The sequence below is a fragment of the Micromys minutus genome (genome assembly GCF_963924665.1).
Source record: "Micromys minutus genome assembly, chromosome: 24".
NCBI lineage: Eukaryota > Metazoa > Chordata > Mammalia > Rodentia > Muridae > Micromys > Micromys minutus.
Window position 1 is genome coordinate 32,850,251 of NC_137959.1, and position 16,325 is coordinate 32,866,575.

The 16,325-nt window shown below is 43.9% G+C and overlaps 1 protein-coding gene across 5 annotated transcripts; it reads left to right on the plus strand.

The window, feature by feature from the left end:
- The first annotated feature begins 1,669 nt into the window (after positions 1–1,669).
- Positions 1,670–15,083, plus strand: ZNF23 (zinc finger protein 23). Of its 5 annotated transcripts, none has more exons than XM_080936960.1 (6): positions 1,670–1,950; positions 3,853–4,000; positions 4,982–5,046; positions 5,843–6,019; positions 6,561–6,668; positions 10,907–15,083. In XM_080936960.1, the coding sequence occupies exons 4-6, from the start codon at positions 5,986–5,988 to the stop codon at positions 12,652–12,654; spliced, it is 1,890 nt and encodes a 629-aa protein (XP_080793086.1). In that variant the 5' UTR covers positions 1,670–1,950; positions 3,853–4,000; positions 4,982–5,046; positions 5,843–5,985; the 3' UTR covers positions 12,655–15,083. The 5 variants fall into 5 exon arrangements, with proteins under 5 accessions (XP_080793086.1, XP_080793083.1, XP_080793084.1 ...); XM_080936957.1 differs by having other exon boundaries at positions 5,893–6,019; XM_080936958.1 differs by lacking the exon at positions 3,853–4,000 and having other exon boundaries at positions 5,683–6,019.
- Positions 15,084–16,325: the final 1,242 nt, after the last annotated feature.

The window sequence follows — 16,325 nt, forward strand, 5'->3', positions numbered from 1 at the left end:
GAATTTTTAAAGAGGGTCCTCCTGCCTGTGTGACACGCTGGGGAGTCCACCTGCTGGCACCTGTTGCTTTAACAAGACACAATCTTGGTTGGCCTTTCTCAGGTGGGCCTATCAAGGTCCCCAGGAGTAAGGGTTCTATTGTCTCTTCTCCCCCAGCGTTCATTCTGGGACTTTATGTGAGGTAAGTTTTACATTTGGTGGTGATGGTGACGGGTAACATTGTGGATGAAAGTCAGAAGTGCCTCAAAGCCTGCAATGTAGGACAGTCTTGGCTACAGAGGAAAGCTTGCTAGAGCGTGGCTGGTCACTCGTGTAAACAAAAACCTTGACCAGAATCTAGGACTTACACAATGCATGCTCACACATATTAACATAAAGTAATACTAAGAATCTAACCACAGCACCATGAAGAGAAGAACCATCCCGAGTTTCACTCAGAACTTTGTCAAAAGAGCATTCAACATTTCAGATCACGCTCCTTTTTTTCTTTTTCTTTTTTTTTCTTTTTTTTGGAAACACCAGAGAAAGACAGCAGCCCTGTGGCTGTGGCATTGAATTCCATCTGTGACAATGGCAAACAAGTATGCCATTAGGTTAAAGTAGTGTTGTTACCATAAATCATTTTCTGGTGTCCTTTGTTGTATGATATTATTTGTGGGTCTCTAGGCACTGCCAACATTCAATTCCTGTGTCTACCAAGAATGATTTGTTAGCACAATATTGGTGCTGAGACACTGGAATGCTACAGGTACAGGGGTTAATCATCTTATTTTTGGCTAGCATTACCACTCTGAATAACCATTCCTTGCTCGTGTTTCTGTAAGAACTAACATCCCATAGTAATAGATTAAACACCTGTTGGGATCTTGCAACAGGCTAACTTCCACCAACACAAAAGCCAAGATTATCGCATAGCATCCATCTGACCTACAGAAAACCGTCCCTATCTTGTTGTAACCACTTCTCTGATGCACCCAGCCCATGTATTTTAAACTTTGATCTAGGACTCTTTTTTTTTTTTTTTTTTTTTTTTTTTTTTTTTTTTTTTTTTTTTAAATCTGTAAAACTATAAAACTGCTTCCGAGTTGGAACGTGGAATTTGGGGTAACCTAAATCTGTGCTCCTGGGCTATGATCACTCAAGTTTGGTTTGAGAAGAAACTACCTACTATTATTCCCCTTAAGGTAAGAGTTGTTTTCTTGTGTGAGCGACAGGTAGTTGTGAATTTCGTGGTAAGAAGAAGGAGGTTATTATTATTATTTGCTTTGGTTTTTGAATCCAGAGTGCGGGACAAGCAGTGTTATCACTAAGCTCCATCACCAGCCTCAGCTTCCAGAACAGCTGCAATCAAGGCCCAGCAGGCCTGCATGACGTTACGTAACATTTATTTTTAAAGTGGACCCTGGGTCCTCCAGCCTGTGACGCACTGGCACAGTCCACCTGCTGGCAACTGCAGCTTTACCAAGACACAGCTGGGGCGGCCTTTCTCGGGTGGGCCTATCCAGGTCCCCAGGAGTCGTGGTCCTTGTGTGTCAAATCCCACCGCTACAAAGGGCTTGAGCTCTAGAGGACAGAGGGGAACCGCAGGGGCCGGGCGGGGCACCCCGAGAGGGAGGGCAACACTCGGGGGGGGGGGGGGGGGACCGGGCCTGTGACGCACTTCCGGTCGCGCCGCAGACCCTGCTGCGCAGGTGAGTGCGGACTCCTTGCGGTTCGCCGTGTCGTGACGGTCAGCGCGGAGGGTCTCCCGCATCCAGCCTCGCGGCCCACCACATCTCGGTGCCCGCAGCGGTGACGCCTGGGTGACGACCACCGTCAGGCTCAGAGAGCTTAGCAGGTGGCGGATCGGGGAAGCTGTGTCACTTCACAGGGTGAAGGCGTGCGGGGGCGAAGCGGCTCGAGGTGACATCGCAAGTCTTTTGACGCGCTGCGGCCCTGCAGGTGCTTCAGGTGTGTACAGCCTGTCCCGGGCTCCAGACAGGGTGAGGGGCGCAGGGCACCGCAGGAAAAGCAGAGCCCCTTCTCAGCCACTGGGGACAGACGGCTTGAGGCCTGGTCTGCTGCATCGACGTCAGGCCCCACACACGAACACATGATTACGACATAGCATGTGTACACATAGAATAGCTTCAGGACTGCTATTTCATACCCCGCAGAAGACGACACGGCATTTGGATGGATGCAGGTCTCTGGTTATATATAGCCTTACCGTAGTCAAAACACTATTTTTCCAAGGGGGTTGGGGGGGGGAGAGACAGAGACAGACAGAGAGAAAGAGTTTTAAGGAAAAGAAAACTAACACATGCTTACTCACCTATGAGCAGCCAGTTAAGAAAGAACCTGGCCTCCATTAACTGCTGCATCCATTAGTATATTCGTTCTTCTTCTGACTCTTGGACTCTCCCACCCTCAGAGGTAACAACTGTTTGGAATTTTGTGTTAATCATATACCATTTTTAAAGGTGTAACCATATGCACTGATACATACACAGTTTAACCTTTTGTTGTTGTCTTTTTTTTTTTAGCATCTCAGTGTACTCTTTCTTAAGTAGTATATATGGCAGCTGGGTAATATACAGCTCAAAAAATACAGAAACTTGTATTTTCAGTGGATAGTTAGGTTATTTTCAGGCTGGTTACTGATGGGGAATATTTTGTGTATGTCTCATATAAGAATATAGGAATAAAATTTTCAGTTTTTTTTATTCATTAAAAATTTCATACAAATATAGAATGCATTTGATTCATTTCACCCCTCTCCTGGGCACCCCCTTGGTAGACATTTTAAAATTTTGATGCAGATATTGAATTTTTCAAACACTTTTGGCATTATAAGATGGGCCATAAGTTGACTTGCTATCTTCAGATTGAATTACATATTCTTCATTGTAGAGTAACTTTTTTTTTTAAATACCAAAGGATATTTTTAATAACACACACAAACAAACAAAAAAGCAAAAAAAACTCTAAAACAACAACAAAAAACCCTGTAAAGAATAATAGATGGGTGCATTTAAACATACAGTAGTGAAACCAGAGCTTATTGGTAAAGTGTAAGGAGTACCAGTATATTTTAAACAGTTACCACGTCAGAGACAAGTCAGAGTTACTGAGCTCTAAGACAATTTAAGATGTAGAACTTGAGAACCTCGGGGCATTCTTGGCTTAATCCTGAGTCAGAGGAGAATTTATGGCCTGATAGTTTTGAATTACCAAATAAGATATAACAGAAATAACCTTAAGAAGACTCCTGCAATTTGAAGAGGTAGAAAAAAATTTTAAAATCCTTTGTAGTCTAGGTTTTTTTTTTTTCCAGATGTAGAATACAGGACAAAGGGTGTTGTTTTGTTTGTTTACGGGAATTTAACTATGAATGTTGTCACCTGGACAGAGTAAAGGACAAAGAGAGAAAAACAAACAAAAAAATGTGGACACATTAAATACGCCAGTTCAGCTGAGCAAAGAGTCATTTGACACCACAGCAACTTGTGGGACTGGGGATGCCATGGGCTGGATATTTATAGACAGGAAAAGGCATGCGCCTCACTGAAGCGCTAGCTCAGTTGGTTTGTGCCTGGCGCTTGCCTTATTTGAACCCAGTTTGATCAGCCTGGCCACTGTGACAGGCTGAGCCTCAGTTCTGAAGTTAGGTTTTGAGTTTGTTTATATACTGAGTTAGGCTGCAATCTCTAAAGGTAAGGACTCAGATATATGAGTAGGAAGGCTTTCTTAGGCCAATTTAATTTGCTTTAGTAAAGTACTTACAAGATGCCTTACCAGGTTTTGGCCCTCAACAGGTTCTGCTTTGCAGGGTCTCTGAGGAGCCTTGCAATCTCAAATATGTCCTTCCAGAACTCCTGAGGAAAGGACCTACCTATCAAATTCTGCCCCCCGATGGTCAAGGGTGGCCTCACAGATATTTATTTGCCTGCAGTCTGCCGCAGCAGGCATCTCACTCAGAACATGGGAGAAGCTGGATAGCAGGATTGAGATACACACTGTAAGTCCTTGTGAAGGTTGTTACAGGTTTTAAAGCTGGTCTCTGCCTGGGAGAACTGCAGAAAGCCTCCAACTGGCATGCCTGTGATCCCAAAGTGGATAGTTTGGACTGAGAATTGGAGGGCAGCCTGATACCTCACTTCCTTTTAGCCCAGCTTTCTCAAGGTTAGCTTAGGCCATGGAAGAAGCCAGCCTGCTGAGACCTGCACAAAAGTCTTAGGGTCCATCTCCTGCCCCCCTACAACCCTCTCCCAATGGTTTGTTGAGACAGCCTTGAACTCTGAATTCAGGAGCTTTCTGCCATGGCTTCCTGAGTGCTGGGGTTACAAGTATGCATCACTATGCCCGGGATTCATCAAGATCCTTCTGTTGTTTTGAGGCAGGGTCTTTTGCAGCCCAGGCTGGCTTCAAACTCGGATCCTCCCACCCCAGCTCCAAAGTACTGGGTTATGGGTATGCACCACCACTCCTGGTAAGCCTGAGGATTCCTGACACTAAGAATGAGAGAACTGACAGGAGGTAGAGGAGCAGCTCCCCCGCCCCCCATCTATGTGGTCTTCCTGCAGCCAGACTCCCAGATCCCATGCCAAGGCTGCCACCTAGCCAGCCTTTTCTTACAGTGTAATTGCCAATGATGCTCCTTTGCAGAAAGGGAAATGAACTAGGTTTGATAATGTTTATCTCTTTAGTTGAGTCCTCCATTCCTGTTCTGTTATTCCTTAGGCTCTGCCCAAGTTTTAGAAATACTTTAATATGATGCTTGTAAGAATTGTCAAATCACAGGCTTCTTGGCAGCTAACTTCAGAGCATCACCATCCTGGGAAGAAGACCAGGTATTTGAACCAGTGAGGGGGTCACTTCATCTTCTCTGGCAGCTCCTGTTCCTGTCTGGAAACCTGCTGCCTATGCCTGAGATCTTAACTGTGCTCCTAATTGGGGTGGCTTGCCTCACACCCCACTCCCACCCTCTGTTTCTCCTTAGCTCCAGTCCTTCCTTGAGAGGGAGACCAGGTGATGGCAGCCATGATCCCATCGGTTTGGCCCCAGGTGAGCTGTGGGTCCCCCGTCCCTTCTTCTGGGCAGTTCAGATTGAGAGCTGGCGAGACTTGGAAGGAAAAGTGCTTCTACCTGCCGGCTGGATGTCGTGAGAAAGTTGGGCAGACAGGTGGCAGGACAGTGAACTCAGCAGATGGAGTCACACAAGGGTCTGTATGGCACTGCGCTTGAGCACCCTGGCAGAGGGCTTCTGGAAAATGTGTTGCCACCATGTGGTACTTTGAGGAGTTGCAGGTTTGGGATAATTGATAACTGGGGTGGAACAAGAAGAGCCACAGACCAGTAAGAAGGAAGCTCTGCCTCTGACGAGGAGGGATGAGGACCGTGGTAGACAGTGGGGGTAAGCAAGGGAAAGACAGCAGGCCTGCAAGTCCTTGGCTGGGGGTCTATGTGGGGAGTCAGGCGGCACATGGGTAGAAGCCAGGCTACCCTTGGAAGAATGAGGGACATGTGTTTTACCAGATGAAGATAGGGAAGTAGAATTGGGGGCTGAGGTAAACCATAGAGGAGCTAAGACCTAGCAGGGCCGCAGTGGGAGCTGCAGATGGTCCCAGCAGTGTGCCAGGGAGCAGTCTAAGGGCAGGACTGTGCAGTAGAACTTGCTCATGGGAATTCTTTTTCTTTCAGCCCAGTGTGAAAATGACATGCGGCTTCTCTGCTGTAAGAGAAGGAGGATATTCCATAGTTTACTTTCCCGGTGTCTTTTTTCTCACTTTCTCTTGTTACTAACTTTGCTCTTCACACGCCCCTCCCCAAGCCCTTACTTTGCCCTCTGCCCTTTACTTAGGGCCTGAGCCATGGAATTGGCCCTAGGGCAGCAAGAACCTGTTGTTTCAGAAGTCGGTGACCTTTGAGGATGTGGCTGTGTACTTCACCCAGACGGAATGGGATGGTCTGTCCCTTGAGCAGAGAGCATTGTACAGGGATGTCATGCTGGAGAATTATAGGAACTTGGCCTCTGTGGGTAAGGCTTCTCTCCCTGGGACTCAGACTCAGCCATTTTTGGGTTTCTTAGCTCCTTTCTTCCCAAGAAGTGGCAGGTGGGGATTTGGTAATCCTTATGAGTGGGCTTTTTTGAATCTCTTAGGTATAGATTGCTGGAAGAGCAAATCTCAAACTGTTTGGCCAGCATAGAACTTTGCTAAGACTCAGACATGCTTCTAAACAATCCTAGAGAAGCTGTATATTGGACATGGTTTGAAAAATAGAAACATGCTGTTCTGCAGAGGCCCCTTCAGATTGCCGCTCACCTTACTTACTATCTTGAGTCTTTTTTAAGAATTTCAATGATCTCTGGGTATTTCAGACTAAGATCAAGAAGTGGTGTCCCTTTTGGGCAGATTCTCCCAGCTTTCTCTGCATGTAGTCCCTGGTTCCCATCCTGACCCTTCTTATCCCTATCACCTCCTTACATTCTTCCCCGTGACCGAGGTGGTGTCAGGAGAAGTTAGGAATACACGTGTGGGAAAGTTTTCATTCTCTTTTGTTTCCTTTTCTCAAATCAGGAGTTCCACTTCTCAAACCTGCTGTGATCTCACAGCTAGAGGAAGGAAAGGATCTGGAAAGCCTGTCTCAGCTGGCCACTGGAACAGACTCCCAGGGCCTCTGGATTGGTAAGGGAGGCACACACTGCCCAGCAACACAAGTGTGTGCCACATTTCTGCATTATGGCAGTGCATTTTCTCAGGTGCCATTTTCTGTCTCTACCCCACCATTTTTAAACAAGGTTGTGGATTGCATGATTTGGGGGTGGAAGTCCTTAACATTTTTGGTCATTACCACTACAAATGGAGGAGATAGCCTGAACAAGCTTTTTCACAAAGGCAGAGGTGAAGCTATACAGGCTTTGCTGTGGTACAACACCACCTGTGTTTGTAAGGAAACTTTCTTTCTGTCACCTGACTGAGCAGGTCAGGTATTTGAGGGCTGTAGTGTCCAGTGAACTCGTTTCTAAAACTGTGGTAATGAAGGGGAGCAATGGTGCCCCTCAGTGGGCTCTAGGCCAGCTCTGATAACTTACATCAAGGGTCTATCTAGCTTAGTTAGATTATAATTATCTATACATTGAGAGTGTAAATAAATGTGTCCCTATATCACGCATCGTGAATGTTCTGCACATTCAGTGATGTGTACATGATTTCTTCGATTCTTATATGTACACAGTCAGTAGGTCTTGGGCCAGCCAAGTGTCTACATTCCAGTCATACTGAGATCCTTAATCAAAAAGTTCAGTTCTCATTCTGTTTGCCACAGTTAATCTCCTTTGTTGGCAAAAAGTGAATCTGGGTGTGCAGAGGGAGGTGGGCACGTAAGGACTGCGGTAGCCGTGGAACTGTTCAGCACCGAATAGAAGGCCTTTCCACCGCCACCCGGTGCTCCCTATGATGTCCTACTTGCTGGACCTTAGACCTTTTATGAAAGAGAAGCTGGAAAATAAAATTTGGGTGGGCAGCTCAGTACTTCAAAAAGTTAGATGGAAGGGATGTTGGTGAAGACGAAATGGACACTGATATTAACATCTGCCATAGCATAGGGGTTGGAAGGTCACTAATAAAAACTGGTAAAGAGGAGTTGTTGATCTCCATGAAACATACAAATGTTAATCAATCTGAAAAAGTGTCTGTCCTTAGTAGAAATGGAAGACAAACGAGTCCTAATAATGCAGGAAGGTGGGGGATGCAGCGTAGTGGTAGAACATTTCCTGAGATCATGAGGCCCTGCCGTCGATCTTCACTGCACAACTGTGATGGTGAGAGAACCTACCTGTCAGAGACCATAGTGCTGCCACGTGTTAGCAACGGAGCAGGGCAGAGACAGGACTTGTGGATCAGGGTGAACTGGTAGTCTTTCTAGAAGAAAAGTTGGTGTCTGGAAACCTGGGTACTGTCATCTAGAGCCAAAGACACGTAAGTAACGAGGCTCTGCTCAGAGATGCCTTGATGCACTGGAGCATCAAGTCAGTGGAAACAGTCTGTTTTCTGTTTAAGGAGAACGACTAAGCTGAGGTACCTCTGCAGGCTGAAAGAGTATTTAATGATTAAGCTATTATATTTTTGCAGTCTTTAAAAAATATTAGAAAATGTTTATTATTAAAGGAAGGAAAAAAATCTAGTTTTGAAAAAGTAAAAAAAAAGGGAGGTATTTAAAAGACTAGCATACGTTCATTTCAGGCACCTGGTAACTCATGTTTTAGGCAACTGAACTCTTAAGTTTCTATTAACTATGGATCACTTAGTCTGTTTGGATTATTGGAAGAGAGTATAATTTAATGGTTTATGTTTATGGTTATAAACAACATAATTTGCATCTTTCATATGCCATAGTTTGGGCTGCTATAACAAAGTTCCCTTGGATGGGTTTTAAGAACATAAATTTATTCTTCCAGTTTTGGAGGTCAGAAGTCTGAACCTTCCGGTCTAAGGTCCAGCAAGTAGGACATCACAGGGAGCACCGGGTGGCGGTGGAAAGGCCTTCTGTTCGGTGCTGAACAGTTCCACGGCTACCTCAGTCCTTACATGCCCAGCTCCCTCTGCACACCCAGATTCACTTTTTGCCAACAAAGGAGATTAACTGTGGCAGACAGAATGAGAACTGAACTCTTTGATTAAGGATCTCAGTATGACTGGAATGCAGACACTTGGCTGGCCCAAGACCTACTGACAGATCAAGGTTCAAGTGGACTGCATGCTTGACAAGGACCTGTTTGCAGATTAATAGGCAGCCTTTTGTCTTCTTGCTAAGCCCTCATAGGGTAGAAGGGAAAAGAACTTTACCAGATCTCTTCAGACACATTGGTCATGAGCATTCTGCCAAAGGTTCTCCCTCCTAATAATGAATGGTAGGGATGGACAGCAACAAACATTGGATTTATAGCAAGATTGTTTTTAACTTTGAAAAGACTCTTGGTGTTTTAAAGTCCTTTCTAGAGGAGCCCAGGTTACTTGTGTTATTGAGAATAATTTTAATGTAGTGGTAAGGCAAAGGCATTATCTTTTTATTTATTCTTAAACAATACATCCCAACTGCAGCCTTCCCTTTCTCCACTCCTCCCATGCTCCTCTATTAGATCCGTCCTTCCCTTGTTTCTCTTCAGAAAAGAGCAGGCCTCCCAGTGATAGCAAGATGCACTAGGAGTAAACACAGACTCTCACATCAAGGCTGGACGAAGCAACCCAGTAGGAGGAAAAGGGTCCAAGAGCAAGCAAAAGAGTCAGAGACACCCCTATTCCCTCTGTTAGGAATCCCACAAAACCCCAAACTAAACAAGCATAGCAAGTTTGCAGAGGACCCATCACAGACACATGCTGGCTCTGTGATTGCCACTTCAGTCTCTGAGCCCCTAGGAACCATGCTTAGTTGATTCTGTGGGCGTGTTCTCCTGGTGTCCTCAACCCTTTTGGCTCCTATAATCCTCTCTTCTGTTAGGTCCCACACCTCCCCCCGCCCCTGCCTCCATCTCTGCCTAATATTTGGCTATGGGTCTCTGCATCTGCCAAAGGAAGCCTCTCTGATGATGATAGGGCTAGGTATCACCTATGAGTATAGCAGAATATTATTAGAAATTACTTCCTTGACTTTTTTTTTTTTTTTTTTTTTTGCCAGTCATGTTTGGTTTTTACCTGAAGTCTCTGAGCCATCTAACTTCCAGCTTCTGGTCATCCTGGAACTGTAGTGTTGGGTATGAGCTCCATCTTGAGGCTTGGGCCTCAAGTTAGAGCAGTCATTGGTTGGCCTCTCCCACAAGCTTTGAGCCACCATTGCCCCAGTATATTTTACAGCCAGGACAAGTATTGGCTGAAGGTTTTGTGGCTGGGGTGGTGTCCCAGTCCCACCACTGGAAGCCTTACCTGGTTACAGAAGATGGAAGGGTGTATTTTATGTAGTTGGGGGGAAGTGAGAGATGAAAAAATAAAGGAAGCTTTGGGGGGGTTGAAAAGTGGAGAGGCCAGGACTGTAACATTATGATTATAAAAGAATGTTCAGAGATGATAGGTTTTTAGGATCAATGGAAAGAAAGTTTGTGCAACAGCATATTAGAAGAGATAGGAAGAGGTGTGGTCAGGTGGGCCTTAACACAGCTTTGCAGAGAGGCTAGAGTGAAGTTCTAGAGGAACAAAACCCAGTTCTGCTTTCTCTGCTGATGCCTGTGAGACCCAATCTTGCAGCACATCCTTAGGTCCTCTGCCTTCCCTTTGTTAGTCATTTCCTGCTTTTATAAGGAGCTTGGTCCCCAGGGACAACCAAGAAGGTTGTAGAGCATAGGAAAGCATGGGATGATGGGAAACACTGATCTGATGAACAAGACCAAGAGCTTTCTTCACCACCGCCACTTTTGTTAGCTGTTGTTACCGCGGTTACCTTTGCAGCGCCCTTGCCCTGGGAGAGTAAGAGTGGGACTCATTTGGGTGAGGTGGCCTCACAGAGCTGTTCTTATTCAGTTTTCTGACACAGAGATACATGTTCTTGTCCACTCTTCTCATTCTTCACAATTGGCATCTCCTTTGTTTTCTTTTTCTTTTCTTTTTTAACTTTAAAGTTTATCTTGGGCATCTTCTTACCAACTACATATCTGGATCTATTTCCTTCCTTTACCAATGACAATTTTACTTTATGGATGGACCTTAGGTTATTTCACCCAATCTAGTGATTTTTAGAGAGCCTTTTAGAGCAGGGCATGTTGGTATACACAGGTAATTCTAGCACTTATGAAGTAGGTACAGGAGTCAGTAGTTCAAAGCCAGCCTAGATAGCATATTGAGACCCTATATATAATAAATAGTTTTCTAATTATTATATTCTCTTCCAGCATGGTTGTGTGACATACTCTATTCTTTTCTACTTCTTCTGGTAGAATGTACTGCTATCCAGACTGGCAATAATTTGACAAAAGAAGTGTATGAAGAAAAAAAGAATACATTCTTTGAACTTCAGAAGGACTTTTCTCAGGAAACACATTTTTCTAAAACTTATGTTGTTGGCCAACAACAGGAAATCCAGTCAGCAGGAAGTGTCAGTGCCACTGATGGGAGAGCTAAGACAAGCTCCGTGGAAGGGTATTTAGTTAGTCAGACTCCACACTTGTCCCAGGATTATACCAGCTCCACTGGAGAGCAATACTCTGATACTAAACTTAGTAAGAATAAAAAAATTACTACAGAAGAAACACCTTTGAAGCACAAAGAATTAACAGAGGTTTCTCAAGGTAGCTCTCAAGTTAATCAGCTTCCAGAAAGCTGTGATGTGGAGAAGCCCTATCAGTGTACAGAATGTGGCAAAGCCTTCAGTGTTAAAGCCAAGTTTGTTTGGCATCAAAGACTTCATAATGGAGAGAAACCTTTCAAATGTGTAGAGTGTGGGAAATGCTTCAGCTACAGTTCACACTATATCACACATCAGACAATCCATAGCGGAGAAAAGCCTTACCAGTGTAACGTGTGTGGCAAAGCCTTCAGTGTTAATGGAAGTCTCGTTAGACATCAGAGAATACACACAGGAGAGAAGCCCTACCAGTGCAAGGAGTGTGGGAGTGGCTTCGGCTGTAGTTCTGCATACATTACTCATCAGAGAACCCACACTGGGGAGAAGCCTTACGAGTGTGGTGACTGTGGGAAAGCTTTCAATGTTAACGCAAAATTGATTCAGCACCAAAGAATTCACACCGGAGAGAAGCCTTATGAGTGTGATGTGTGTGGAAAGGGCTTCAGGTGCAGCACCCAGCTTAGGCAGCATCAGAGTATACACACTGGAGAGAAGCCACATCGCTGTAGTGAGTGTGGGAAAGGCTTCACTAAAAATGCAAAGCTCATTCAGCATCAAAGAGTACACACGGGTGAGAAGCCCTATGCGTGCAGCGACTGTGGAAAGACTTTTAGTGCCAAAGGGAAGTTAATCCAGCACCAGAGAATCCACACAGGTGAAAGGCCTTATGAATGTAGTGAATGTGGGAAATCTTTTAGATGTAACTCCCAGCTTCGGCAGCACCTGAGAATCCACACTGGGGAGAAGCCATACAAGTGCAACGAGTGTGGAAAGGCCTTCAATGTTAATGCAAAGCTAATGCAGCACCGGAGAACCCACACTGGGGAGAAGCCGTTTGAATGTAATGAATGTGGGAAGTGCTTTACTTCTAAGAGAAACCTGCTTGATCACCAGCGAACCCACACTGGAGAAAAGCCCTACCAGTGTAAGGAGTGTGGGAAAGCCTTCAGTATCAATGCCAAGTTAACTAGACATCAGCAAATACACACCAGGGAGAAGCCTTTCAAGTGTATGGAATGCGAGAAAGCATTCAGCTGTAGTTCTGACTATATTGTACACCAGAGAATCCACACTGGAGAGAAACCCTTTCAGTGCAGCGAGTGTGGCAAAGCCTTCCATGTCAATGCTCATTTAATTAGACACCAGAGAAGTCATACTGGGGAAAAGCCGTTCCGATGCATGGAATGTGGCAAGGGCTTTAGCCTTAGTTCTGATTGTATTATACATCAGACTGTCCACACTTGGAAGAAACCCTATGTATGTAACACATGTGGGAAAACTTTCAGGTTTAGCTTCCAACTTAGTCAGCACCAAGATGTTCACAATGAAGACAAGTCCTAATGAAGAAAAAACAAAAAGCAAAAACCTATCTTTAATAAGAATTAGATCATGGCTCATCAGTTATTACTTGGAGGAAAACCATTAGAGGGAAATCAATATGGCAGTCTTCATTTGGAAGTAATTTTTCTCTTTACTTTTAATCAAGATGAGCAGCTGGAAAGATAAATCTAAAATAACTTTTTTAAAATGATTTTTGTTTTGTTTTTCAAGACAGCATTTCTCGTGTAGCTCTGGCTGTCCTGAAACTCACTGTGTAGACCAGGCAGGCCTCCAACTCAAAGATTCACCAGCCTCTGCCTCCCAAGTGCTGGTGTTAAAGGTGTACATCACCACTGCGCAACTAATAACTTGATTTTTACCCATAACCAGTCAGGAAATATAATGAAAGAAAACATCCTATTCCTAGCAGCACCAAGAAAAGTAGATTTTCTAGGAATTTTGTGGGGCTGAAGAAAATTAAGGAATCTCAACTGAGGGAGACCAAAGAATACAAGAAGGAGGAGAGAAACTATTTCTGCTTTGTTTTTGACAAGAATGCATTACACTTTAAAGGGGGAAAGTAAACATTAAAAAATTGTTAGAAGCCTTTACAAACATCAGATCCAAAATGTAGATGAACAATAAGGGGAATGTTGGCAAATGACCACTCAAAAACAAACCTGTGTGTTTTGTTGTAAATACTTCCAAATATGTAAAGCACAGAAACACACATATACACAGACACACAGAGACAAATGGAATGACCTTTGTAAAATTTGTGATATAAAGTAATATCTAGTACTCATTTTAACAAAAAGTAACTTAAAAACTGACATTAACAGGCAGTGCTTTAGAATCACAAGTGTTCTAAAGAAGTGTCCCGCCTCAGTACCCCAAGAAGTGGAAATTAGTGAATACTTTCTGCATGTCACATTGAATATCTGATATGCATACCTCCCAATACTCTGCAGACCTCAGTGATTGTAGATGCTTTATTTGCTATAGATGCCTGCCATATAAGCATAAAATATATGAACAAAGTAGCATGTTAGAGTTCCTATTTTGTAGTGATTGAACTCTACAAACATGGCTATGTCCTAAAGAGAGGTACCTGCTTTGATCTCATTGCTTTGTGATACTGCATTCCATGAAAATGTTGGAATTCTTAGGATACTTTTTGAAATCTCTTACCCCCTTTAAGAAAAACATAAGTCATTAATAAGATCACTTGAGCTGCAAAGAAGCTGAGAAACAACAGTTATTTCTCTGTTGCCAACTGGTAATGGATAAGAAAGGAACATTTCTTTTTACTTACACCTCTAGTACCAAATACTCAGGTTTCCACACCAGTTTAGTTGTTTGCAGACACCAACTGGATGTCCTCCTTTATATCAATGTAGTCCCTACCCATAAATAACATCCTGCTGGTGAAATGGGCTCAGTCTGAGAAGACTGCCAATCCCCTCCCCTCATATTCAGACATGAATGATGAGTCCTACATTACTGATTTGGCTACAAATTGAACCCTCTGGATTCATTAATTTGCTATGGTAACTCACCAAATTTAGAGAATTTAAAGTTACCATTTACTCTAAGTTATAACATGAATGTCACATGAGCAGCCAGATGAAGAGATGGAGCAAGATCCAAAAGGTTTCCATGTAGAGGTGTGTTTGTCCCCACAGACTGGAGTGCCTCATCCTGTTGAGCCTTGTTTAGTGCTTTTATGGAGATTACTGTGTGTGCCCGTGATTGATGAGGTCCTTGGCTATTAGTTTCCCCTTCCAGAAGTCAACAGGAATTGTTGAAAGTTCCAATTCTCTTAGCACATAGTTGGCTCCTTTGACAACTAGCCTCAGTCTTGGAGCTAGTGAGGAGTCAGTCTAGCAACAAGTCACTTCAGCATAAACAGATGACTGCAAGAGACCTTAGGAGTAACAAAAGGTTTTAGAAGGGGTATGTGTGTTGGAAACCAGAGAGACCAAACGCTTAAACTATCTATAGGCAGAGAAACCCATTTACTTGGTTCACATCCCCTTGTGTCTGGGGAATTTGGGGTTTTGTTTGTCTTTGGTTCAGTAGGAAGTAGGATAAAATGGAAACCCAGCACTGTGGAAGCCATCAATCTAGGAACACAGCTGAACATTAGGTAATGCAGACTATTCATGCTTTTCCATATAGCAGTTCTTTCCAAAATGCCTTTATTTAAAAGTTGTGTAATGACTGTGACATGGCTCATCAGGTAAAGGCCAACCCTGACCCGAGTTTCAACCTCTAGGGCCCACATGGTGGGAAGGACAGACTGACACAGTTGTCCTCTGGTCTCTGTGCATGCATGAAAATTATGTCATGTTAACAAAACCCCTAAAATACGTATAATGAAATTAAGCATTTTGATCATCTTGAAGTGTGCAATTTGTCTTTTCAAATAAATCTAATAAACTGCAGAATTGCTGAGAGTTGCTTTCCATAATAAGAGATTATTTATGTACTGTATGTATTTAAATCAGGATCATTTTTATTTTGAGACTACAGTTACCCCGAGGAAGTACCTGGGTTTAAATATCAGAGGGCTTGACTGGGGGTGGGGGTGGGGAGATACTTGCTCCTTAATCTAGACATGAGGTTATAAGAAAATAAAGCTAACATTCAAAATAGAAGACTGAGGTGAAATGGTCCAGTTTATTTTTTATTTTTTAAGTTTTCAGATACAAATGCAGATCTGACTTCACTGAGCTAAGGTAGAATATAGCTTAGCAGGGTTTGGACACTTGGGAGCAGCTCTCTACAGGGAAGTGAGCAGTGGGGAAAGCAATACCTGGATTTCTGTGATCTTGTTGGATTTTTAATGAGAAAGCTTAGCTCTAGTGTTTCTTGTTCACACAGCACAATAAAAGTGGCCTTTATAAAATTCCCCTAAGGAAGAGCTGACAGTCTGGACAGGCTGTTGGGATGCAACATCTACTGTGCAGGTTGCAAATGTCTCAGACCAAAGTCTATGTTGGCATTGGTGTAGAAAGAAAAGCCACAATGGTAAGTATACTAGGACTCCTGCCCTGTTTGTATAGGCCAAGTGAGGGCAGACAGCATTCCTAACTGGTTCCCTTGTTTGGGTGTGGATCTTTCCAAAGGAATTCATGTTACAGTCTTAGTTACTCTTCTATTGCTCTGAAGCGACACCATAACCAAGGGAATTCATATTCTTTATTTGCACTCTTTAGCATTTAATTGAGGTCTTAATCACAGTTTTAGAGGGTTAGTTATGGTGGGGAGTGTGGCAGCGTGCGTGGTGCTGGACAAGTAACTGAGAGCATTGTGTTCCGATTGCAGACAGCAGGCAGAGACACTGGGCCTGGAGTGGGCTTTTGAAACTTCAACCCCCTGCCCCCCCCCCCAGTGACACACTTCCTCTAACAAAGCCACATCTAATCTTTCTCAAAAAGTTCACCCAACTGGAGACTAAAGCATGCAAATATGGGGGTCATTTTCATTCGAATGACTATACCCCAAGTTAAGAAATTTCATGGCCTGTGTCATTAGCTTATTTAAATAGAGTAGAGAGGTCAGGAATAAGATCTCATGCTGGAGGAAGACAGCCTGGTGCTGCAATCCGGACAAGGAGCAGAACATAGCAGCAGCCACTGTGGAGTGGAGCCAGTGTGAGAATGTGCATGTGTGACCCATGCCTGGGG

What these genes read in the sequence shown, in the direction of transcription:
- ZNF23 (XM_080936957.1), top strand. Translation starts at nt 5,014, where the DNA reads ATGGCAGCCATGATCCCATCGGTTTGGCCCCAG. An exon ending in TCCCATCGGTTTGGCCCCAG is followed by an intron (nt 5,047 to 5,892) that starts GTGAGCTGTGGG and finishes CTGTTGTTTCAG; the next exon opens with AAGTCGGTGACCTTTGAGGA. An exon ending in CTCCCAGGGCCTCTGGATTG is followed by an intron (nt 6,669 to 10,906) that starts GTAAGGGAGGCA and finishes TTCTTCTGGTAG; the next exon opens with AATGTACTGCTATCCAGACT.